The following is a 27,376-nucleotide window of genomic DNA, read 5'->3' as shown; positions in this document are numbered from 1 at the left end:
GATTTTGTATCGGATATCAGATACGGATCCAGCCATTTGAAAAAAGGGGGGTCCCAACACAAGCAAGTCATATCAAAGGTGTGGGGTCCAACAATATGTCCCCATACAAAAGCATTAGTTTCCAAACAAAAAGGGAGTCTAATCCCGCCCCCCCTCCCACAACCTGGATCTGTCAGTGGATAATTATTTATCGATGCGACTATTATACTATAGTATACTGAATAGTCCCAGCTATAAGCCATCGATAATTCATCTTTGTGTGTAGGGGCATGTTCTTATTTCGGTTTGTGACCTATTTTTATAGGACGCTTAACTATGGTAACGGTATGCATGATGTCACAAATCTTTACTCTGATTGGACGAAATTACAGAACAAAAACCAACAAACAAAGATATATGCTACAATAAAAGGAAAACATTACGGACATAAAATCAAACTTAAAAATTACATTATCCAGATAATTAAAAATACATTCAGGTAAAAAAGGTGTCATTATCACCACTGTCAAATTGTTTCATATTTAGGCTTACCCTTTAATGCATGAGTTAGTATGTAAATATCACTGACAGGTTCATTAAATCTACCAGGTCAATGATTAGGCTATTAATACCTCGAGTGCTACACATATATCTTATCGACTTTAGTCTAAAACTTCCAAGCGTAATAATGATCTCAGGCAAAGAGTACAAAATATTATACATGAAATAAATAATTCCAAAAAAACATATATCGCAAATTTAATTAATTGCCAAAAGCTGTATTAGATCATATATATCCCTTTGGCGTCCGTCCGTCCCCGATATACACACCGAAATAGGTTGTATCTCTAATTGTTTAAGTTGTGCTTGGCATATAGTTATAATTGACATTTCTTCATGGTTCTAAACAGTTTCAAGTTTGTTATGCATTACCGATTATAACCTTCTAATTATATCTTATCAAGGAATTGTATATTTATATAAATATAAAATTCCTTGATCTTATGTTTATGTCTATTTCAAAGCCGTATATATTTTAATTCTTTTAGAGAAAGCGCATATTCTCAACTTTCACAATCGTCAACCTTTAATTTGCCGTCAAATTGTGTGCAACTTTTTTTTTAAATATGATAAAAAAAACCGGATAAAGATTCATGGTTTGTTTTAAACTCTGTGCTATCTGAATGCGTCAGATATCTTTTTTAAAAGATAGCTCTTGTGTTTTTTAAATTAATTGTATAGAAGAGGGTGGTAAAGGGTTATTTTCGTGCAAAGTGATCGCCGTTTTTTATTTCACGTTCAACGTGTTTTTACTTTTTTATTTAACGTTCAGTCGTGCATGACAAGTGCCTCGTTCAACGTGTTCTGCTTATTTAATTTTACGTGCATCGTGATTTTCAAATGCTTATTTTGCGTGCTCGGTATTTTTCAAATAAAATTCAAATACTTGGCAGGAATCGTCAAGAAATACTTTTTTAAAAGCCGTAAACCATTTACATCATAAATGTGTATACTAAATCGGGAATAACAAGTAAAACAGAGAGTTTATATATACAAGAAGACAGTGAGTGAGTGACTCAGTCACAAAAGGTTCACAACAGTCTTTATTTTTCGTGCAACGTTCATGACAGAAATTATTTCACGTTCAACGTGAAATTATGTCTTATTTCACGTTTTTTTCCGTGCAAGCACACCCCCCCCCCCTCCCCCTTTACCACCCTCATAGAATAGGTATATATATATATATATATCATAAACTTGTTTCCCGCCAAATTTCGTTTGAAGAATCACGAGATGCCCCGAATAACAAGTCATGTGATTTTGGATGAAACTGAAAGTAGGAAATATGGGCAGTATATGTAATAAAGCTGTTGGTGTATTTTTCGAGTATGACACGCCTAGAATAGTTCATATTCGTAGTAAAAAAGTCGGTGTGATCAATCGTCTAATACAGCTGATTATTATTGCATATGTTATTGGGTAAGAATTGTACATCATGTACACAACACACAGACTGACATGTGATGTGAATAATTAGTGATTTACATCTTCATCTTGGACTTTTACATAAAATATCCTATTTTTAACCATTACAAATCGTTAATTACAAATTATCAGGATAAAGAAGATATACATTCAAATTTTTAATCCTAATTTAAAAAAAATTATCATGGCAACCATCTTAACAATGTTGTATTGTTAGTACTTAGAGGACCAAGGGTGTGCTGGATTTATGAATATTGAGCCACCTCCATCGGGAATTGTTGGGTTAAATCCAACCCCATGTACAAAGCTTTTTACACCTAAAAGAACCCTTGCAACAAGTCTTTCAGGGGTCAATAGTTTGCCTGTTGTTAAACCAAATTTCTAACACTATCCAACATTTCCTTTTTTCGAGTAACAATCTAAATTTCCTGCCCTCCATCTTGGACAAGCCAAAAATAATCAATCAATAAGTGTTACACATAACATACATTTGGGAAAACATGTTTTCTTATTTTTTAAGAAACAGTTATGTCACAGGGTATGACATGTATGACTTGAAAAAGTGATTTCGTTATCACCTTTTTTTCAATTCAATTCAATATTTATTGGAAAGATCACAATAGAGGCGTGATCCAAATACAGACAATAATATATTTAAACAACATATAAATGAAATATAGATCCATGTAACAACTAATCATAAGTAAATTCTATGGATACCTTAACATTCAGAACTCATAGTGATACCATACACATATACAGCATGTGATTTTTTAGTGATTTGAAAATTTCAGTAATCACCTATTTAAGCGATTTAGTGTTCCTTTGATCTACAAACTTGAAAGGCGAATTTCATTAATTTTTATACGCCCGTCAATTTTTGACGGGATGTATTATGTTATACAAATGTCCGGTGTCCGTCTGTCTGTCCGTCTGTCTCTCCGTCTGTCTGTCCGGCGTAAACATGTCGCACCGTAACTTGAGAATGACTTATCCAAATTTCATGAAACTTAACATAGTTGTTTCTTATGGTGGTCAAACGATCTTTATACTTTTTGGTGAAAATAAGATTAAAACTTTTTGAGTTACGGGACTTAGTAACTAAAACTGGTGTGTGTTTTTTTTCACATGTCGCGCCGTATCTCAAAAACAATTTATGATTATTGCTTAAAACTTTACACACTTCTAAGTTATATTTATCTTAAGATCAGTATACTTTTTGGTGATGATTCAAAATTTTATTTTAGAGATATTGAGTATTTTGTTAAAAGAGGGGGAGGGGTTTTTCACATGTCGCGCCGTATCTCAAAAACAATTTATGATTATTGCTTAAAACTTTACACACTTCTTAGTTATATTTATCTTAAGACCTGTATACTTTTTGGTGATGATTCAAAATTTTATTTTAGAGATATTGAGTATTTTGTTAAAAAAGGGGGAGGGGTTTTTCACATGTCACGCCGTATCTCAAAAACAGTTTATGATTATTGCTTAAAACTTTACATACTTCTTAGTTATATTAACCTTAAGATCTGTATACTTTTTGGTGATGATTCAAAATTTTATTTTTGAGTTATTGAGTATTTTGTAAAAAAAGGGGGTGGGGTTTTTCACATGTCGCGCCGTTTCTCAAAAACGATTTATGATTATTGCTTAAAATTTTACACACTTCTTAGTTATATTAATCTAAAGATCTGTATACTTTTTGGTTTTGATTCAAACTTTTTTTTTTGAGATATTGAATTTTTTTTTTTTAAAAGGGGGGTTTTCACATGTTGCGCCGTATCTCAAAAACGATTTATGATTATTGCTTAAAATTTTACACACTTCTTAGTTATATTAATCTCAAGATCTGTATACTTTTTGGTTTTGATTCAAAATTTTATTTTTGAGATATTGAGTTTTTTGTAAAAAAAAAAGGGGGTTTTCGCATGTCACGCCGTATGTCAGAAACTATTTATGCTTATTGCATAAAAATTTACACACAAGACGAAGGGCATATCATGCGCTCATGGCGCAGCTGTTTATTTCATTAAATGACAATTTTTTCTGTTATTTGCCTACATACAATGACATAGATAAATTATCCCAGTCCCTTGTATATTATTTTCAGGAGTTCGTTAGGGCAGTGAGTAAGTTAGTGTCAAAGTGTTAAAACATATCCTTGGGGATTTTTCTGTAATTAAATATTCATTAACTACTCTTACAATCAGACAAAGGTAAACAATTTTAAATAGCCTGATTGGTCTTCTTTACACTTATAATGATAAACTTCAAGGTTTTGTCCTGATCTACAAATTATTTCAGTTTTATGTATATTTCAAATAAACTGTAAAAACTGACAGGCTCATTGAGCAAAAGATCATTTCTTCATGTATTTAGTTGATTTTTTTTTCAAGAATCCTTGTTTTTTTTTACCAATAAAAAGATCAAGCTTGTGTGGAAAATATCAAGAAAATTTTATATAACCCCAAACTTAAGTGATTAAATTTTTTCTTTTCAAATTACTTGTTTCAGTGATTTAAAAAAGTTTGTGTCTAATTTTGTAAAAAAAAAAAATCAATTTTTATAAGACCACAAAATTTTTTTTGGGTTCGTTTAATGCTATGATGTCGTCGTCGTTGTCCGAAGACTCATTTGGTTTCCGGACAATAACTTTAGTTTAAGTCAATGGATCTCTATGAAATTTTACAAGAAGGTTCAATACCACAACAGCAAGGTTGGGATTGTTTTTGGGGGTTATGGTACCAACAGTTTAGGAATTAGGGGCCAAAAAGGGGCCAAAAACAAACATTTTTGTAGTTTCCAGACAATAACTTGTGTGTACGTGTATGGATCTCTCTGACATTGTACCACAAGGTTTCATATCACAAAGGGAAGGCTGGGATTGAGTTTGGGGGTAATTGCTGCAAACATGCAGGAATTAGGGGCAAAAAAGGGGCCAAAAACAAGCATTTTTCTAGTTTCAAGACAATAACTTGTGTTTAAGTGTATGAATCTCTCTAAAATTGTACTACAAGGTTCCATACTACAAAGGGAATGCTTGGATTGAGTGTGGGGGTAATAGCTCAAAGGGGGGGTTCAAAAAGTTTGGGTGGGGGGGTACTTTTTTTCCAATTTTTTTAAGGGGTTCATATTTTTTTTTCAAAATTTTTCAAATTTCAAATTTTTGAAAAGTTTCAAGAAGAAATCTTCCATTGCACAATATTGAGCAATAGATTTTTAAGATCTTTGACCACATTTATTTTGTGTCAGAAACCTATGATATTTCAAAAATTTGATCACAATCCAAATTCAAACAGTGTCAAGCTTGAATATTGTGTCCAAATTTGCCCCAACTGTTCAGGGTTCAACCTCTGCAGTCGTATCAGGCTGCGCTCAGCGAAGCATTTTATTCAATGCTGGTTTCACTTAAAAAGGTGATTCTGATATCACTTGTATAGTCATGATAGTCAGTATCCCTGGAGTTTATTTCCAGAAAATTAATATGAATAAAAGAAGACGTGGGCTCAATGAGACTGCAACCCAACTACTTCATAATCAAAAAGACATATACATGTAGAGGTCAAAATATAATACATGATTGACAATAAGCTAATTGATCCTTTGAATAAAATTATTCTTTAACATGTTTAATACAGGTTATCAATTTAACGCAGTAGTAAAATGTTTAAATATAATTTTTGTTGGTACTTACATTGATTTGTTTTTGAAAAATTAAAACAAAACTAGAAAAATATTGTTATATATGTACAGTTATGAGAACTCATTGTCCTACATCCTGTTGATATAAAAATAAGGAGATGAGGTACATGTATGATTGCAAATGAGACAACTATCCACCAAAGTTCAAATAAAGTGGATGTAAGCAATTATAGGCAACAGTATGGCCTTCAACAATGAGAAAAACTCATACCGTATGGTCGGCTATAAAAGGCCCAGACATGACAAATATGAAATAATTAAAATAAGAAAACTAACCTGCTAACAGCCTAATTAATAACAAAACAATTTACGAAAAAACAAATATGACAGACATGAACCAACGACAACCACTGAACTAAAGGCTCCTGACTTGGGACAGGCACATAAGCATGATAAGGAATATTGCGCGGTTAAACATGATTATGAGTGCTCAACCCTCCCCTAACCTTGGACAGTGGTATAACAGCACAACATAAGAACAAACTATAAAAATCAGTTGAAAAATGCTTAACTCATCAGATCGATACAAAGCAGAAAAACATCAAACAATCACAGACCGGACATAGCAGGGTATTTATCCATCCCTCATCCCTAACAACAAAAAGGACGCTAAGTACAGATCTGAGAGTACTCGCAGTTACTGACAGCTAGTTCAAAGCCAATAACAACTAATAAAAAAAAATCATGTATCCAAGACTAAAATATCAATCAGTACACATCCAACATACAATGGATTTAGTGTAAAGACGTCATGAACAGTCAGGAAAAAACATGACCTTGTGCAATGCCAAAATAAAGGTATCCACAGAATGTAATGCTGTTAAAATGCGTATATGATAACAAAACTATTTAGTATGATTTTAATTCATTGATAACAAAATCAATATTTATACCAATAAATACAATATTCAAAGATCTAATTACAGTGTTGAATTGGTAATATTTTAGAATAAGTTTATTTAAAGGATTGATAAGTTTACCCAGATCGTATATAAATTTCCGGGCTCGGTAAACAACATCACCGTAAAATTTAGGATGTGCTATTCCGTCTGAAATAAGTTTTTTACAGGTACAGCCAAACTTGCAAATTAAATCTTTGTATCTATGGAAGAATTTAGTAAAGGTTTTAAGTAATTTACGGTAATTTGTAATACTGTTTACTTACATTTTGGCATTGCACAAGGTCATGTGTTTCTCAGACTGTTTATGACATCTTTATACTAAATCTATTGGGTGTGTACTGGTTGATGCTTTAATCTGGGAGAACATGATTTATTTATAAGTTGTTATTGGCGGTAAACTAGCTTTCAGTAACTGCGAGTTCTCTTATTTTGGTGCTTTGTGTTTACTGTTTTTATGCTAGTTGTTTTTTGTGCCTCATACCGATTTTGAGTTAAGCCAATTGTTACGTTGCTAGCATGTATATTATAACAGAGAGACAAGCCATGTGTACTGGTCTACAAACTTTAATAAAACTCCTAGAGCCAAGTATTTAACACTAATACATATTGCAATACCACTCGCCCTTATCTGCTATGTCTATCAACACAACACATGCATTTACTAGGAACTATATACAAAATGTAATTATTTATGAATGAATGAAAGTTACAATATTACACCAATGGCTTCTGATTTGTACAGTTTTTTCTTATGTTGTGCTCTCATGTTTAACCCCACCACATTCTTTATGTGCCTGTCCAAAGTCAGGAGCCTGTAGTTCAATGGTTGTCGTTGGTTCATGTCTGTTGTATTTGTTTTTGTAAATTGTTTTGTTATAAATTTGGCCATTATCTTTTTGTTTGATTTATTTTTCGCATTTTTCATGTCAGGGCCTTTTATAACTAACTATACGGTATGGGTTTTTCTCATTAATGAAGGCCGTAAGGTTGTCTATACCCGGGTAATTGCTTACATTCACTTCATTTGAACTCTGGTGAATAGTTTCTCATTGGCAATCATACAACATCTCCCTATCTTTATAAATGGCATAGCAATATGTCACTCTGTGATCATGATAATCATGATATTGCCCAGAGTTTTGAAGGGCATGAAGAGTTTTTTAAATTTATTGGTGACAAAAAAATCAGCAATCATATATTCCTTATGGGTTCCTGACTTGGTACAGGCACTTTGCAAATAAAGACATGTTTTACATTAGATTTTACAGCTTGCCAATCCTATTTTACAATAGTAATTTTCCAGTTTTAGTTACATATACTTCTTGGATTTTACATCCTGACATCGACAGGATATGACACCCAGCACAGTCAACTTTAAACACTTCTTAGCATAAATAGTTGTAAGGAGGGTGTTCATACAGTGATCATTGCGTGATCCTTCAAAATTATTTTATTTAACATCCGCTATCAGACCAGACATGAATGATATATTTACATCCTGCCGGCCTAATAGAAGCCACTCAGCAAGAGTTGTTTTGGATGCTAAGAATCTTTACAAAACAAAAATCATCAAAGATAACAGGCTTATACTAACTTGATTATGTTTTTTTTTTCACATGTGAAACTGGCCTTCTTAGCAAGAGCAGTAGTTTAGAATAAATAATCAACAAAACAAGCTTATATAAATAGGAAGATGTGGTATGAGTGCCAATGAGACAACTATCCATCCAAGTCACAATGTGTAATAAAATGCTTCGCTGGGCGCAGCTTGATACGACCGCAGAGGTCGAACCCTGAACAGTTGGGGCAAGTATGGACACAACATTCAAGCTTGATACAGCTCTGAATTTGGATTGTGATTAAATATTTGACACAGCATAGGTTTCTGACACAGAAAGAATGTGGTCTAAGAACTTCAATTTTTTTAATTTACCTATTATGGTCCAATGTCCAAAATCAAAATACATGGTTAGATTCAGCATATCAAAGAACCCCATATATTCAATTTTTGTTGAAATCAAACAAAGTTTAATTTTGGACCCCAACTTGGACAAACTTGAAAACTGGTCCCATAATCAAAAATCTAAACACATGTTTAGATTCAGCATATCAAAGTACCCCAAGAATTCAATTTTTGTTAAAATCAAACTAAGTTTAATTTTGGACCCTTTGGACCTTAATGTAGACCAATTTAAAAAAACGGGACCCAAAATTAAAAATTTAAAAACACGGTTAGATTTGGCATATCAAAGAACCCCAATAATTCAATTTTTGATGAAATCAAACAAAGTTTAATTTTGGACCCTTTTGACCTCAATATGAACCAATTTGATAGCAGGCCCACAAAATAAAAAATCTAAATACATGGTAAGATTCAGCATATCAAAGAACCCCATATATTCAATTTTTGTTGAAATCAAACAAAGTTTAATTTTGGACCCCAATTTGGACCAACTTGAAAACTGGGCCAAAAATCTAAAATCTAAATACATGTTTAGATTCAGCATATCAAAGAACCCCATATATTCAATTTTTGTTGAAATCAAACAAAGTTTAATTTTGGACCCCAACTTGGACCAACTTGAAAACTGGTCCCATAATCAAAAATCTAAACACATGTTTAGATTCAGCATATCAAAGAACCCCAAGAATTCAATTTTTGTTAAAATCAAACTAAGTTTAATTTTGGACCCTTTGGACCTTAATGTAGACCAATTTAAAAACGGGACCCAAAATTACAAATCTAAATACACGGTTAGATTTGGCATATCAAAGAACCCTAATAATTCAATTTTTGATGAAATCAAACAAAGTTTAATTTTGGACCCTTTTGACCTCAATATGAACCAATTTGATAGCGGGTCCACAAAATTAAGTATATCAAAGAACCCCAAGAATTCAATTTTTGATGAAATCAAACAAAGTTTAATTTTGGACCCTTTTGACCTCAATGTGGACAAAGTTGATAACGGGGCCCAAAAATCAAAAATCTAAATACATGGTTAGATTCAGCATATCAAAGAACCCCATATATTCAATTTTTGTTGATATCAAACAAAGTTTAATTTTGGACCCCGATTTGGACCAACTTGAAAACTGGTCCCATAATCAAAAATCTAAATACATGTTTAGATTCAGCATATCAAAGTACCCTAAAAATTCAATTTTTGTTAAAATCAAACTAAGTTTAATTTTGGACCCTTTTGACCTTAATGTAGACCAATTTGAAAACGGAACCAAAAATTAAGAATCTAAATACACGGTTAGATTCGGCATATCAAAGAACCCCAATAATTCAATTTTTGATGAAATCAAACAAAGTTAAATTTTGGACCCTTTGGACCTCAATGTGGACCAATTTAAAAACGGGGCCCAAAATCCAAAAACTTAATACACGGTTAGATTCAGCATATTAAAGAACCCCAAGAATTCAAGAATAAAACCCCATTGAAATTGATCAAGAAATAAGCAATTTATACGAAGTATCTTCTTTTGCACAATACTGTGCAATTGAATATTTCTTGCTATTGTGCAATACTGTACAATTGACAATTTCTTGCTATTGCGCAATATTGTGCTATTGGATATTTCTTGCTATTGCGCAATACTGTGCAATTGAAGATTTCTTGCTATTGCGCAATACTGTGCAATTGAAGATTTCTTGCAATTGTGCAATACTGTGCAATTGAAAATTTCTTTCTATTGCACAATACTTATTATATAATAATTTACACATCCTGTTTGGTGTGTATCTCCTACCATATCATTATTATTTGCTTTTAAATATTAATCAGAAATAACCAACTTAAAATGGAAAATTTTAAAAGAAAAAAAAAAGGAAAAAAAGAAAAAAAAAGAAAAAAAAAAAATCCCCCCCCCCAAATTTTTTGAACCCCCTTATGATTTATCACCCCCAAACTCAATCCCAGCCTTCCCTTTGTGGTATGGTACCTTGCAGTACAATTTCAGAGAGATCCATACACTTGAACACAAATTATTGTCTGGAAACTAGAAAAATGCTTATTTTTTGGCCCCTTTTTGGCCCCCAATTCCTAAACGTTTCGGGCAATTACCCCCAAACTCGATTCCAGCTTTCCCTTTGTGATATGGAACCTTGTAGTACAATTTCAGAAATATCCAAACACTTACACACAAGTTATTGTCATGAAACTAGAAAAATGCTTGTTTTTTGCCCCTTTTTTGGCCCCTAATTCCTAAAATTTTGAGGCAATTACCCCCAAAATCAATTACAGCCTTCCCTTTGTGATATGGAACCTTGTGGTACAATGTCAGAGAGATCCATACACTTACACACAAGTTATTGTCTGGAAGTTACAAAAATGCTTATTTTTGGCCCCTTTTTGGCCCCTAATTCCTTAACTGTTGGTACCATAACCCCCAAAATCAATCCCCACCTTCCTGTCGTGGTATTAAACCTTATGGTAAAATTTCATGGAGATCCATTCACTTAAACTAAAGTTAGAGTGCGAAAACCAATGTGTCTTCGGACGACGCCGGACGACGCCAGACGACGACGACGCCAACGTCATACCAATATACGACCAAAAAATTTTCAATTTTTGCGGTCGTATAAAAAGTAAGCAATCTATATCGTTATTATGTTTGTTTTTCAGATATGCTATAGTGTATAAAAAAGGTTACCAAGAGGTTGATGCAGTGCAGAGTGCTGTCACAACAAAGGTGAAGGGTGTGGTCTATGTTAACCAATCAGAATATCCAGATATTACAACATCTGTTTGGGATGTTGCTGAATATATTGTCCCTCCACAGGTAGGTTTAGGGTCAGACTAAACTTTCCCACATAAAATATGTTTATTTCTCCCTATTCAGCAACTGCAAAGTTTGTGATACTGGTGACTACTGTCAGTCAGGGGTAATTCTTAATATTTATATGCTTGAATATGGAAGTAATATATAGTTGTTGTTTAAGTTTTGTCAGTTATATATTTTTCTGCTCAAGGTTTGAATAATCTCCCCTCATGTTTCTTCAGAATTTTACTTTTATACAAGTAATATTTTTATGATTCTTGAAATTCTCAAGTTTTGTGAAGTCAAAACATGCTGCAAACATTTTTTCTTGTTTGCTTTTACTATTTCTAATTAGCAGTCAGGGGTGGAACAAAAACAGTTACATTTGAAAACAACTTTAATTGGTTATTTGACTTTTAACATAATTGGAAAAGGTGATCATTAAAGTAACCAAAGGCAGTCGTTAATAATCTAAAGAAAACTGAAATAAAAAATTGGTCATTTCAGAAAATTTGTTACATGTGATATATGATCCTGAGGAAAACATGGAAAAGATTAAATTGTTTAGTGTTAACCAACTCATTTGTATTTTTCAGGAGAATAATGCTTTTTTTGTGATAACGAATTTGATAGAAACACCTAAACAAACAATAGGTATTTGCTCTGAGGTAAGTTATTACTTAACATCAACAAAGTTGTCCAAAGCCAGCATATACTATAAAATTAAGGTTATACTGACTAATTATTTATGGTTCAATGGCTCTATTCAGTTTTTATATTTCATTATCTATTTATTAATTGAAAATGTATGTCTGAGTTCAGTTTACAAATATACAGTCTAATAGAAATAACATGTCACTCTATATATTCTTTGCTTCATTGATTTGTTTGCAGTATTATATCCAAGTTCAGATCTAATGTAGTAAGTGGGCAACAATCATATAACATGATGTAAGAATGCATCATGATAGCAGTCTCCTAAAAATGAAAGTCACTTTGGCCTAATTATTAGGCTCTTCACACAGCTGTAGAACACTATCTAAAGGTGGTGTGCACTAAGGCATTATTTAGGTCCTAAGCGTTAAAAGGGGAGATAATCATAGTGTGAACAGAATTTTATATTGAAATTGTGTTTTATATTTTTCCCTCCCAGGATATTGTGATATATATTTTCACTTTCAAGGAAAAGACAAGGACAAAAAAATAAAACAATCAACAATCATTAAAAAGATATGAATAGCTGGCATAATCCAAAAAGAACATCTTACATGTAAATCAACTTTACACCAAAATAGGGATGCTTGCATTTGATAAAGCAAAAATGTTTAATATATACTGATACTGATAGCGAAAACATGTTAATTTTTCTTGATTATATTTTAGGATCCTAAGGTAATAGGTTCTAATTGTACTACATCCAGTCAGTGTCCTGCAGGAAAAGTCCTTCCTGCTGGAAATGGTAAGTAAACTTTAAGGTATTAGGTTTTTATTGAACTACATCAGTCAGTGTCCTGTAGGAAAAGTCCTCCCAGCTGGAAATGGTAAGTAAAGGTATTAGGTTCTAATTGTACTACATCCAGTTCATTTCCTGAAGAAAAAGTTTTCCAGCTGGAAATGTTAAGTAACGGTATAAGTTCTTATTGTAATACATCCAGTCAGTGTCCTGCAGGAAAAGTCCTTCCTGCTGGAAATGGTAACTTGATATTGTTGGATTTAAGTATTGTAGGAGACATGGCTTCCAAAACAATTGTATTTTCTGGACTTTTTTTGCCAAATTTTGTTTTTCTTTGTTTAAAAGTAAAGAAGAAATCTAAATCTTTGTAATTGCTTACAGAATTAATTCCATCAGTTTTATAAGATCACAAATATTTTGACTTAGGAGGTCCATGTAAAAGTATTACTAATTTACAGACTCTCATTAACATGTTCATGTGCCATATGTTGTAATTACTTCTTTATAGAACTCTACCTTTATGCTCTACAGGTTAATTACTCAAAATGTATTCTCTTCAATTTTATCTTTTTCTACCAACAGGTGTATTAACAGGAGAATGTAATACAACAGCTGGACGTTGTTTGGTACATGCATGGTGTCCTGTAGAGAATGGTGCCCTGAAGCCGTAAGTCAGTTTTTTTTGTACCCTCTTGCTGTGTAGGAAGTAATTGTTAATTATTACTCATCTGTCGTTTGCTTGTTGGACTCGCAGATAATGATGGAAGCCTCTAAATATGGTAAAGAGAATTGGAAATCTACATCTGAATACTAGTCATCTAACAGAATCCTATTGTTTCTCCCTCTTTCACCATTAATTCTTGTAAAAACACCTATGAAAAAAAATTCCAAAAATATCTCTTTCCAAAAAAAAAGTTGAATAGAAAGTGTTCAGTGCTTCACATAAAGTCTGTTAAGGTAGATCAGGTGTCTTCCGCCATCTAGGATTGTAAAATAGCAGAACACAATGGGTCTAGATCTTTGATTGAAAGTCAAAATTTTGTGAGAAGAATGTTAAGTTCTCCTTTGTTATGCTTTTCATCTAAATGTTTATTATAACTTTTTCGACTGTTTTTTTTTTTTTTACAAATACAGAATATTTTTTTGTTTTTTCAATTTGTCTCGAGATTGCCATATAAAGGGAGATAACTGTGATAATGTAACTTTTATAAAGGAATGTGTTATGAATTTACCTATTTTGTTGTGTAGCAGGAAAATGAGTCCTGTGACCCCAATTTTTCTTTTTCATTTACTGAAAGCACTTTATAAGAGCTATCTTTTCATATTCTATCATAAAATTCTATCATTTAGTTTTCTTTTTATCACAAGAAAAATTGGGGTTTCCATTTATAATCTTTACAAAATTTGACAATTTTGCACAACCTGTAGGTTGATAAAAAGCCCAGTGACCCATACTTTTTATCATATTTAAGAAAAAAAGCATAACATAGACTACATTTTGACAAAATATTAGATTTTCTTATCGATTTTAAATTAGACCCCCTATCTACCTTAAATCATGTCAGATCTTTTAAAAAATAGAATAATTTTACATAATAAAGAAATACATATTTTTGATTCAGCCATGCTGGATCTATGCGATCACTCTGGTTTTGGAGATGGTGCAGAATACTAAGTTGAAGACATATCATGAAACCAATTATGTGTTTTTATGACTTGCAGAAACTTTATACACCATTTTAATCATCAACTGCAAACTTTTTACATGTTATTTGCCCTTAAATTAAGAAAAGATTGGTCGAATAGTGACTTTATTTTAGATATACACTTGCATATAGTTCCTTTCTAAATCAAAATTTATGATGATTTACTATTTATGAATTAATTTGAAAAAGTATTTGTACATCAATTGAATCAGTTGATAAGAATTTTGAAAGTATTATATTAGTATCTTGTGCTTGTGTAAATAATTGTTCAATGAAATGTAGGTCAACATGTGTATTAAAATATCTAAGTTGATTCCCACACTTTTTTGAAATGGTATTACTCCAATTCTTTCCATAGGCAAGTAAGAGTCAGAATGATTATTAACTGCCATGATTTTCAAATAAGTATTAATTAGAAACAACCCTAGGCTTAATTCAAAACAGTTAATATCTCATGACCTGTTACATAATTAAATAGACCCAATTTATTACACACCTAACTGAATACACACATTCTTGACCTCAATACTAAACCTACAAATGTATTATTTATTTTGATCCACATTACATTAAAATATTCTGTTAATTTTGCTAGCTAGCTGAATGATTAATCTGATGTGTTTTTTTTTTCAATGAAAATACTTAAAATGTATAAAAAATGCAAGCAAATTTTATTTTACTTGTAAAATCAGTGCCATTATTATCTGACGTAAGTCAATAATCAGGTTCTAATTAATTAGTTACAATTATCAGAAATTTTGTTGAAATATTAAACAAAATTGCATAACTCTTACCTGAGCATTTTCTGCAATAAAATTTGTTTGTTTGTTTTTTATTTATATCCCATTATATTGCTATTTAACAGTAATTGGAAATATCTCAGCATTAGGTATTTGTACATTCAGATTTGAATACAGGAAATGTAATTTTTCTTAATGTAGAATGAACACCAATTAAATAAAAAATAGTTATTATTTTTTTTTAATTTTTATTGTTGAGAAAGTGCATTTATAAGGCCTCTTTCTAGAAATTATTAAACCTGTCATTATAAATGGCATATAAAAAATATATTACTTGTTTGACGATTTTCCTTTCCATTCTTGTCAAAAAATAAAATCTGACAGAGTCTAAAATTGAAAGATCAGTATATATATCTATATTTGCATCAATGTTGCGAAATTCCCTACCTTTGGACAATAACATAGAAATTTTACAGTAAGATTGGAAATGAAAAGAGAAAAAAATTTAGAAAAAAGTATGGTCAGAAAGAATATGAGACTAGCTATGAATATGGCTGGATCACAACATCAACGATGCTTTGATTTTGAAGATCAAGCAGTATCACTAACAGGCCAGATTCCTTGAACAATAGATTTCATAAAGCATTGGATTGTTTATTTTGAGCTTATGATGGATGGTGTAGGGATATTAATCATCCAGTATGCAATCTTTCAGCCATATTTGGAATGAGAACACAATGAATATGATATGATCATTGTGTCATTGTTACACAATCAGATTTTTAATGTACTGTGGATTCATCAATTTTTTTTATACCGGTTTTTGTGGATTGAGGTAAAATTGTATTTTTTTGGATATTTGTTTTTGTGGTTTTGTCAAAGCCTGCGTACATGTCAATAGAAAATCTGTACCTCCCTGAACATTTAAATTTGTTGATTACCTATATACACAAGATACATGAAAATAGGTATCCAATGAATTATAATGAATCCACAGGGTTACATAAACAGTCCATAGGAAGAAATGTTACCCTACCTGTACACATTATTTAGGCTCGCAGCCATTTGGTCTTTTCTCTTTACTTCTAAATTATAAATGTACTTAGTGTTAAAGCAGTAAATAACAATGTTTTGTGATTTAAACAAACCTACAACCTCCAGAACTGTTCTTTAGGCAAGAAAACTATAACAAAACCACCAAGGCACTTCAAATACTAATGCTTCAAATAGATATCTATGAAAAAGTTCTACCATACCCTTTTATGTTCTTGATAATAAATTTGCTATTCTCTTTGGTATTTTTTCAGACCTGTGAACCCAGCACTTCTAGGATCAAAAGATTTTACTGTCTTTATCAAAAATAATATACAGTTTCCGAAGTTTAAAGTGAAAAGGTAAGACGATTATCTTCTGATAAGTTATACAAAAAGTACCTCTATATGATGACAACTAAGTCTTTTACATGGAAGATCAAACTCTGAAGTTTGTTCCTTAGACATTTGTACTGTTGAACTGAGGAAGATTTATTGTATGTACCTTGTTTTAAAATTTATACTTTTGCATGTAACAAAGTTCAATAGAGAGTGATCTGTAAAACTGCATGTCTGTCTGCAAAAGGGTATTACAGGGAGTCCTGTACACTTAAGAAATTGAAAAAAAGTGAATTCAAAATGATTTATAACTTTTATACCCTTGTAGGGAACATTTTTGTCTCGACCTTTGGTCGCGGCATGCGAGACATAGGTATTACTATCCGGTGACGGGGGCGGCGTAAACTATTTGTATAAAGCCTTATATTTCAGATGGTAGAAGACCTGGATGCTTCATATCTTGTATGCAGATACCTTATGTTACAAAGGTTCCGTCGGGTCATATGTCCAATGTCCTTGACCTCATTTTCATGGTTCAACGACTGCTTGAAAAAAAATTTGAGTTTTTTTGTCATGTGAATTTCTCACTTATTATGAGTAATAGGATAACCATATTTGGTATATGGGTTCCTTGCAACGTCTACATGTCCGTCAGACATGGTTCACCTGACCTAGACCTCATTTCATGGATCAGTGATCAAGGTTAAAGTTACTTGATTAGGTCCTTTTCTCAAATACTATAGGCAGCAGTTCAACTATATGTGGTGTATGGAATGACCGTAATGGGGACATGTCAGTTTGGCAGGTTTCATCTGACCTTGACCTCATTTTCATGGTTCATTGGTCAATGTTAAGTTTTTGTTGGGCCTGCGACTTTTGTCGCAGAAAGCTCAACATAGGGATGGTGATCCGGCGGCGGCGGCGTTAGCTAATTTCTTGAAAGCTTTGTATTTTAGAAGGTGGAAGACCTGGATCATCCTCATACTTTGTATATAGATGCCTTATGTTACAAAGTTTCCATCTGTCACATGTTCATTGTCCATGACCTCATTTTCATGGTTCAGTGACTACTTGAAAAAAAAGTTAAGATTTTTTGTAATGTTAATTTCTCTCTTAGGATAACTATATTTGGTATGCGCGTACCTTGCAAGGTCCTCATGCTCGTCAGACAGTTTTCACTTGACCTCGACCTCATTTCATGGATCAGTGAACAAGGTTAAGTTTTGGTGGTCAAGTCCATATCTCAGATACTAGAAGCAAAAGGTCTAGCATATTCGGTGTATGGAAGGACTGTAAGGTGTACATGTCCAACTGGCAGGTGTCATCTGAACTTATTTAGAAATATTTTCTGGGCAGAGTCTGTTACTTAACTTTGTTCATGTTGTTATGTAACTTACAGTCCTGCAGACGAAAAGTTTTGCTCTGACAGTACAGATGTGGTGGAATAGCTAAGACATGTTTAGCCAAAAGTGTAACCCTAGGAAAGCTGCTCTAGTTCGTAGCTCAACTCTTTTCAGAGGAAATTTAAATGACAATGAAGCAAAAACTTTAGAAACCTACTTTAATTTTGTTTAATCAAAGATTACTATTGATTACTGGTAGTCGAGTATCATTTTGGTATCTTTACTCAGTACTGCAGAGCAATACTCAAGTACTTGAGTACTGTTTGACATCCCTTTTTGATATTATTGTTGCCTACCACCAGAAGGTGTGTTGCAAATCAGATTGGAATGTCTATCTGCAAGGTCAAGGTGACAAATTTAGTTCAACATTTCATTCCCATATTCAAATATAGAAAGTTGTGTTCAGTTTAAAACTTTTGAATGCCGTTAAGGATATTAATGATGATTGGTTTTATGGTTGCCCAACACCAGAGAGTGAGTTGCGAATTAGGTTGAAATATTCGTCTGCAATGTCAAGGTGAATAATTTGAATATAAAGAATACTGTGTGCTAGTCCAAACTTTTGAATGCTTTGAAGGATATTAATGATGCTTGGTATTTTTGTTGTCCATTACCAAAGAGTGTGTTGTGAATTAGGCTGAAATATTTATCTGCAAGGTCAAGGTCAATACTTTAAGATGAATACAAGGGAAGGGTTTGTAACATTTTGTGAGCTTTGCTCTCTATGTCTAGTTATGACTTAATTCTTTCTGTTCTTGGTAACGTATTACTTCTTCTCATATGTTTTATCTTTTTATTTAGAATATCAACAGTTTGTGATATCTTAGGTTGATAGAAAAAATTGGAGTCTAAAGTCCTCAAGTACTTAACAGTAGCAATATAATTTACTAACAATATAAGTTTTACATATTAACAGGAGAAATTTACCAGACAATGCTTCAGATGAGTTTTTCCAGACATGTAACTATGGTTCCCACTCCATAGATTGTCCTATATTACGTTTAGAAACCATTGTAAGAGAAGCTGGAGAAAATTACACAGATATGGCTAAAGAGGTAGACATGTTTGAAGCAGAGGATTACTGGACATATGTGTTTAAATATATGCCAAAATAAAATATACTTGTGGTTACTGACCAATTTTTATATTTGTTCAGTACTCAAAGCATTTTATTGGAGTTTTTGAACTAGCACTGACAATGCCTAGATCTTGTCCCCATTTCAAGAAAGAAAAAGAAATTAATTTCCTAAACTACCTAATTTTCTGTGTGTCTAACAGAACCACATATATATTTTACTTTGGCAGAGAAAGTTCCCAGTGAAATTTTGTTAGTATGCTATAATTTTGCATGGGTAGTTTGGCTTGACCTTGATAGTTTGCATACATAGCAGCATGTATTTTTATACCCCATGGAACAAAGTTCCTTGGGGTATAATGTTTTTGACCCGTCCGTCTGTCCGTCTTTTTTCAGTCCTGTTCTTGTCATTGCAACTCCTCTGAAACCACACAACAGAATTTCATGAAACTTTGTAGATAATAAGGACATTATATGGAGATGTGCATATTGACAGGAATTTATGATTCATTTTTTTTCTAGGAGTTATGCCCCTTTGAACTTAGAAATTTGGCCTTAATATACTACTGCAACAGTTTGTCATCTCAACTCCTCTGAAACCACACAACAGAATTTCATGAAACTTTATAGATAGTTAGGACATACTATGAAGATGTGCATATTGACAGGAATTTATGATTCAATTGTTTTCCTAGGAGTTATGCCCCTTTGAACTTAGAAATTTTTGCCTGAATATACTACTGCAACAGTTTGTCATCGCAACTCCTCTGAAACCACAGAACAGAATTTCATGAAACTTTGTAAATAATTAGGACCACTATATAGATGTGCATATTGACAGGAAATTATGATTCATTTTTTTTTCTAGGAGTTATGCACCTTTGAACTTACAAATTTGGCATAGATATATTACTACAACAGTTTGTCATCTCAACTCCTCTGAAATCATGCAATAGAATTTCCTGAAACTTTGTAGATAATAAGAACATAATATATTAATGTGCATATCCACAAGAAATTTTTATCAGTTGACTTTTGTAGGAGTAATGAGTTGTGTAACTTAGGAATCTGGTGAGATTATGTTTGCCAAGTGACAATGTTGGGGCATGGGGTATGTGAGCAAGCTCACAAAGGTTTTTTAATTAACATGAAATTTGGACTTTGGTAAAATTGCATAATAACCTGTCTCACAAAACTGCAAAATAAATAACAAATCACAACATTATGTGAAAAATCTTATTTTTTGCAGAATGTTTTGTATTTGTGTATCCTTATAAATGATGCAATCACATATAATCTGCTATAGTACACCTATTAACATTTTGTAGGTAAAACATTACAAAGATCAGCCATTTCTAAGCATGTTTTATTGGTTATTAATGTTTTGTAGATGGTCTAATATCTGATAATAATTAATTCTTTGTTTAGATCCTTCTTCAGATTAGCCTCTAGGCAGAGTTTTGAAATTATTTAGAAATTTTGAAATTTTACACCAATTTATTAATTGATCCATGTCTTGCTCTTTTCAGGAGAAACCTTTTAGATTTCTTTAATGATTCAATGTTGGCGAATTGTCGATTTAAACTAAGCCACCCAGAGGATCAGTATTGTCCAATTTTCATTCTGAATGATATTGTATCTCTAACGGGAAGTAACTACAAAGAAATGGCTGTCTCGGTAATGTTTTATTTCATTACATTATGATTAATATAGATTAATAGCTTTTTTAATTCTATTGGATTAAAGGGCCAGTGTAATAATCTCGTATTGCCTCTTTGTGACCATGTCTGCCCATAGTAATCTTTTTCACTAAAACCTCTTGGCAAATTGAGATTACTCCTGGTTATAATAATCTATAGTTTTCTACTTATAAAATTTTATCTATTTTTTCTACTGATTGAAAAGACATCATCATCATAAGTCACTGTTACTGAAAATATAATGAAAGGTTAAAATCAATAAAAATAAATTTTAAAAGATCTTAATAAATTCTGTAAAGGACATACATCTGTCAAACTTTATGTAAATTAAGAAATAATTCATGGGGGCTTGACTTTTTACTGGTTTTACCACGGGTTGGCCCTTTATGCTAAATATTTTACCATGAGCGATAGTGAGGGGTAAAATATCGGCATAAAGGGCAAATCCGTGGTAAAATCAGTATAAATTCAAGCCCACATGAATTATTTCTATTCTAATAGGACAAATACAGCTATTCTTTTTGATCGAAGCGCTCTAGGTGAAGGCAAACATTTACCGTTCCTGTAAATAAACACACTATTAATATTGATGTAAAATAAAGGAGGAAACTGAACTAGTGACATGCTTAAACTATTTACAATAACGTACTTAGATAGGTTTGGATGAATTTAAATGATAATCTAACTTATATGTAAAAAAATCGGCTTTCAAAATTTTTTATCATCGTTTGTTTATGTTTCCTTGTTTTGATGACTTTCAGTTTCACAACAGTGCATTTTCCCGTAAAATGCTTATATTCTTACGCCATCATTCAATGACGTCATTTATACCAATTGACGTCGGGTTGCTCATTCATAAAAAAGCATATGACGTGAGAGTATGATCGGAACAGCCCAAACAAATGATGACGTTGCCGATCAGCTGACATACAATATATTCATATTTTACCACGGGTGTGTACTCAAAGTGTTTGAAGAATGTCATATTAGAATGGTATGTTGATTATCGCCTTTAGGAATTGTGGTTGATTTTTTGTCCTAAGATGTTTAGTGAAATGAGTCACAGGCTATTGATACAACCTGAGGCTCACCCTTGACCACTTATTGCATTAATCTGTCCATGGTATTAAATTTTGTTGAATAAAAGATATACTGGTACTACTGTTGATTTATGATTTTCCAATTTTTTCCATTTTTAGGGTGGCGTAATAGAAATACAGATACAGTGGAACTGTAATTTAGATCTCAGTGTTACTGAATGTGTTCCAAAATACATATTCAGACGTCTTGACAGTGCTGATTATAAAATATCTAAAGGATATAACTTCAGGTACTTAAGAAATAATCCATGGGGACTTGAATTTATTGTGATTTTACCACGGTTTGGCCCTTTATGCAAAATATTTTACCTTGAGCGATAGCGAGGGATAAAATATCAGCATAAAGGGAAAACCCGTGGTAAAATCATCATAAAGTCAAGTCCCCATGAATTATTTCTATTCTAATAGGACAAAGACTGCAATTCTTTTGTTTTGAAACGCTCTAGATGAAGGGAAATGTTTGCTGTTCCCGTAATTGAACACGCTATTAATATTGATGTAAAATACGAAGAAACTGAATAAGTGACATGCTTAAATGATTTACAATAACATACTAAGATGGGTTTGGACGAAGTTGATTGATTATATTACTTTTATTCAAGAAAATGGGCTTACAGCAAATTCTTATCATTGTTTAATTGTTTATGTTTACATGTTTTGACATCTTTCAGTTTCAAATTCGTGCATTTTCCCGTAGAATGCTTAAATTCTTACGTCATCATTAAATGACGTCATTCACACCATCTGACATTGGGTAATTCATTCATAAAAAGCAAACGACATAGGAGTAAGATTGGAACAGCCCAAACAATCCATGACATTGACGATCAGCTGACATATCAATATATTCATATATTACCACGGGTGTGTACTCGAGTTTGAAGAACGTTATATTAGAATATATTTTATATTCTGTGGATTCATTTTCAATAGTGGGATACAAATTTTCGTGGATTTCGTGGGTACAGGTGGACCATCTAAATGTTCAACAAGGTACAAATTTTCTATAGGCTGGTATACAGACTTTAGTAAAATCACAAAATCAAATATCTACGGAAATACAGTTTTTCTTTAATCCATGATAATTGGTACCACCGAAAAGAAATGAATCCACAGTAATAAGAAAAATGTGACAGTCATGTGATAGGTTATAGTATGACCTCTTATAACTGTATATGTTAAGGCAAACCAAATTTCTTCTCATATATTTTTCAATTTTCAGGTATTTGTTTTTTAGGGATTATTTTATATAAAAAAATTAACTTTCCTGTTCTTTAAGTGACCAATCTCTCAGTCCTTTTAAGCCGAAGTTAGATTTAACTTTCAGAACTGCTTGAATTATTATGTAATGCGAATTAAGCTAATTTTGGAATGATGTGAACTTTGTTATTGTTGATTACCAATCTGTGTATAACCAACATGTTTTGAATCATCGTCTCCTGGCAATACCGACATATGAAGATTATTAGTCCGCAATATCAAAAGACCAAAACCTGCTACAGATGGTTAAATGCTACATTTTTGAGGAAATTTTAATGAAAAACAGGCTGAAAATAGCAAGGGACATTGAAAACTTGTAAATGAAAAATTAACTAACATAGCCATGGCAAAAAACAAGAGATTACGAAAAGTCAAAAAAACACTACATACTACTCAAGAATGAGCAACATGAAATCCACCAAAATCTGGGGGTTACCATCAGTTTTTATTTGAAAAATTTTATGTTTTTACCTGTGTTGCCAAAGGAGGAAGCAGGTCTAGTAACTGCTGAACTGTGTCTCTGTCTGTGATATTCTTGATTTATTTACAGATATGCTAAGTATTATAAGGAAAATGATACAGAATACAGGACATTATATAAAGCCTTTGGTATAAAATTCATTTTGTCTGTGACTGGGGAAGCTGGTAAATTTAATTTGGAGCCTTTTTTGATCAATGTTGGTAGTGGAATTGGCTTGCTAGGTATTGTGAGTATTTTTTTACTATATCATTACTCAATATTGGAGACCAAGAGGTCTGACTAAAGACCAATAGAAAAATTATAGTTCAACACTGTTTAAAAGAGCAAATTTTATCTCAAAGGTTTAAAAGTGAGCATAAGTCTAACTGAAATGGCCAGATATTTACTATTCAAATATTGATTAAAGATTAGTGCATGGAGTGAGTGTTAATAATTGTCATCATTGTTGGCTGATTTTGTTTTCTAGAGTCATAAAAGAGGAGGGGAAGGAATCTTTTTCAGGACGTCGGGGTTGGGCCTTTTTTTTTTTTAAGGAATGAGTCTTTTTTCTGGGGGAATTTAGGATTTACACTCTGGAATTAATGATTAATTTTTCCGGATCAGGGAAAGAATGCTTTCTTTTTTTGGGGAATTCAGGATAAGATCCCTTTTGAAGATATCCTCATATGGATCTGTTTGTTTACTGAAGATAAGCAGTAGTATGTTACATTATTGTCTCACTTCGACGAAGTGGAAAAAGCAAGAATTAGACTTACTGTTTCCTGCGGCGGTGTCAACAATGTATAAATTTGTGATTAGGTCAGTTTATAGGGAACCACTTATTGTAGGTCAATGATATATGGTATGCAGTTGTATTAGCATTGGCGCATTTCATTTCCATAGAGTTATTTTGACCATAATACCTCAGTCATGGTCTATTGATTTTGAAACTTATGCTTAGTTTACATGTGTAAGTTTGTGATTAAGTCAGTTTAAGGGGAACCATTAGTGGTAGGTCATTGATATTTGGTATGCAAATGTATTAGCATTGGCAAATCTCATTTCCATGGTGATTATTTGGCTAAGCCCTCTCAGTCATGGTCTATTGACTTTGAATGTTTTGCAGAGTTTATATGTTTAAATTTTGACATTTTAATTTAAACATTTGCATTATACTATCAAAATTACAAAAAAGCGAGTTATACCTCTGTGTCAACAGTTTAATGCTCAACTGCCAAAAGCAACTTTAGGATACTGTAATTACAGACAGCATACTGAATTCTAGTGATATGGCACTTACTTGGTTCATTTAAAAAAAAAAAAAAAGATACTTAAAACAATAGAAATAAAGAAACACTTGGATAACAACAATAATTGAAATTAATTACAACAATATTCTATCATGGTGTGTCATATACTGTATAAAAAGTTCAAAAAATAATGAAATATTCCATAGACTGAAACAGAAAAGGACATGTTATCCTGAATATATATTTCTGAGGTATATTGACCACAGGGTTTTAATTTGAACTTTTTTATTTATTTTGTTCTAGGCTACCGTCCTTTGTGATATAGTGGTATTATATTTCCTGAAGGCTAAAAGTCTTTACAAAGATAAGAAATACTTACAAGTGGTTGGAGATGACGCATATAAGGTATTTTAATACATACCATAAACAATTGACAGTTTTTAAAAGCATTTTATTTTTATTTTCATTGTGTACTGTCAGTCAAGTGAAATAGAGTGCACACATTTTTCATTCTATAGTTTTTTCAAGATCGAGTAAAAGTATGTTTTTGCTTGATTTTTGTATTGAAAATTAAGTAAATCCGATGGAAAATTCCTCAAATGCAATATTTAAAGGGATTGTAATTTTTAGTCCCCTACTGACGAAGTCGAAAGGGACTTAAGGTTTGCACTCCGTCCATCTGTCTGTCTGTCTGTCTGTCTGTCTGTCTGTCTGTCTGTCCGTCAGTCCAGCAAATCAGTTTTCCACACTTTTTTTCTTCGTGCTTGAAGATATTGATTTGATATTTGGTGTATTGCTTTATCATGACAAGTTACAGATCAAATTTGAATTTTGTTCCCGTCTGACGATTTTGTGCAGAGTTATGGTCCTTGAATTTGGAAAATTCACTCAAATAATCAGTTTTCCGCACTTTTTTTTGTCATGCTAGAAGATATTGATTTGATGATTGGTATATAGTTTTATCATGACAAATTACAGATCAAGTTCGAATTTTGGTCCAGTCTAATGATTTTGTGCAGAGTTATGGTCCTTGGACTTAGAAAATTCACTCAAATAATCAGTTTTTCTCACTTTTTTTCGTTATGCCTGAAGATATTGATTTGATAATTGGTATATAGTTTTATCATGACAAGTTACAGATCAAGTTTGAATTTTGTTCCGGTCTGATGATTTTGTGCAGAGTTATGGTCCTTGGACTTAGAAAATTCACTCAAATAATCAATTTTCCACATTTTTTTTGTCATGCTTGAAGATATTGACTTGATATTTGTTATATAGTTTACACCATGACAAGTTATAGATCAAGTTAGCATTTTGTTCCAGTACAATGAATTTTTAACCGGTAGGGGACTATGTATTGCCAGGCAATACTCACAGAATGCTTGTTCAAATATGTGATCACTTTACTTAGGAAAGAAAATGATGCACTATCAGTTATGTAACAGATTTCATCTCTGGGCGCAGTGATAAGGGAAATTCAGCGCCCTCTATTTGGCAGAGTCCTTTCGAGGAATGTATCAACAGGATATCCAGAAACCAGTCAATAATCTCCATTCCTCTTATTACCAGTTTAAAGCATACCAACATGGTTAATTCTATTTATTACGAATTGAATTTTGCTGTTATAAAAGAATCAATAGAGGCTCTTTTACTTGTTTAAATACCAAATACTTTTGTTTAATTAATCGGAGTATCGTATTTGTAAACCTTACTGTTTTAGTGGATCTGCAAAATCATGTTTATTTCCATGTGGTAATTAGTAGGGATGTCAACTCAGTGAAGATAAACTAATCGAGTACTCGTAGGATTTACCAAGCGATACTGGAGTACTCGCTCGGTCAAGCATTTTATATTTACAAAATGGAAACACAAAAAATTATATCCATTTTATGTATTGTGAGTCGTTGCATTATAAACGTTAAACCCTCAACTTTATTACTTAGGACTAGATAATAGTCCAAGGAATTTTATTCATAACTAATAGTTCATTTACTACATGAACTGATTATGTAAGCTGACAATAATCTAACCAAGTAATTAATTAATATCTATAGAAAAATGATTAGTCAAACAACAATAATCGTAAAAAACACATTTAATGATCACCAAAGAGGTGATGATTAGAACCTAATCCTTTTCTGAGGGTCAACACAGGGTGCAACGAATTTGTTCTTATTGAAAAATATCATCTTGTAAACTTTTTCTGGGACGAGGCTATTTCTCATCTTTGTTAGGTAACTAACAGTCCTGCTGAAGAAAATATATACTCTTACGATAGAGAATTGGAGGAATAATTAAGATCAGCCAAAGGTGTAAGCCTTGGAAACATGCTCTTGTTCATATATCCTACCTCTCTTTGGAGGAATTTTAAATGACATTTAAACACAAACATTCGAATCGAATTTTAAGTTTTATTAATTTTGATTAATATTTAATTTCCCGGGAGGCGCTCTCAAAAAAAAATTTTATTTGTTGTTTTAGCATATGAAAGCAAGAAAGCAACAACATTCTTACAGG

General features: G+C 32.3%; 1 protein-coding gene across 3 annotated transcripts in view; it reads left to right on the top strand.

The window, feature by feature from the left end:
- Positions 1-1,800: 1,800 nt before the first annotated feature.
- The window catches only part of LOC127711539 (P2X purinoceptor 4-like), a 34,386-nt gene continuing 8,810 nt past the window's right edge, over positions 1,801-27,376 (top strand). For 2 of the 3 annotated variants that reach the window (XM_052217621.1, XM_052217619.1), the window contains exons 1-10: positions 1,801-1,959; positions 11,207-11,363; positions 11,939-12,010; positions 12,726-12,801; positions 13,378-13,462; positions 16,549-16,635; positions 20,619-20,766; positions 21,989-22,119; positions 23,700-23,856; positions 25,163-25,264. In XM_052217621.1, coding sequence (XP_052073581.1) covers positions 1,805-1,959; positions 11,207-11,363; positions 11,939-12,010; positions 12,726-12,801; positions 13,378-13,462; positions 16,549-16,635; positions 20,619-20,766; positions 21,989-22,119; positions 23,700-23,856; positions 25,163-25,264 — 1,170 coding nt within the window. In that variant the 5' untranslated portion in view covers positions 1,801-1,804. Of the gene's footprint in view, positions 1,960-11,206; positions 11,364-11,938; positions 12,011-12,725; positions 12,802-13,377; positions 13,463-16,548; positions 16,636-18,930; positions 19,070-20,618; positions 20,767-21,988; positions 22,120-23,699; positions 23,857-25,162; positions 25,265-27,376 lie in introns of all 3 variants that reach the window. The other variant, XM_052217620.1, reaches the window with a different exon arrangement.

This window comes from Mytilus californianus, unplaced genomic scaffold, assembly GCF_021869535.1.
Source record: "Mytilus californianus isolate M0D057914Y unplaced genomic scaffold, xbMytCali1.0.p SCAF_8, whole genome shotgun sequence".
In the NCBI taxonomy this organism is placed as follows: Eukaryota; Metazoa; Mollusca; class Bivalvia; order Mytilida; family Mytilidae; genus Mytilus; species Mytilus californianus.
Note: the sequence above shows the minus strand (reverse complement) of the source record. Positions and strands in the feature narration are given on the sequence as shown.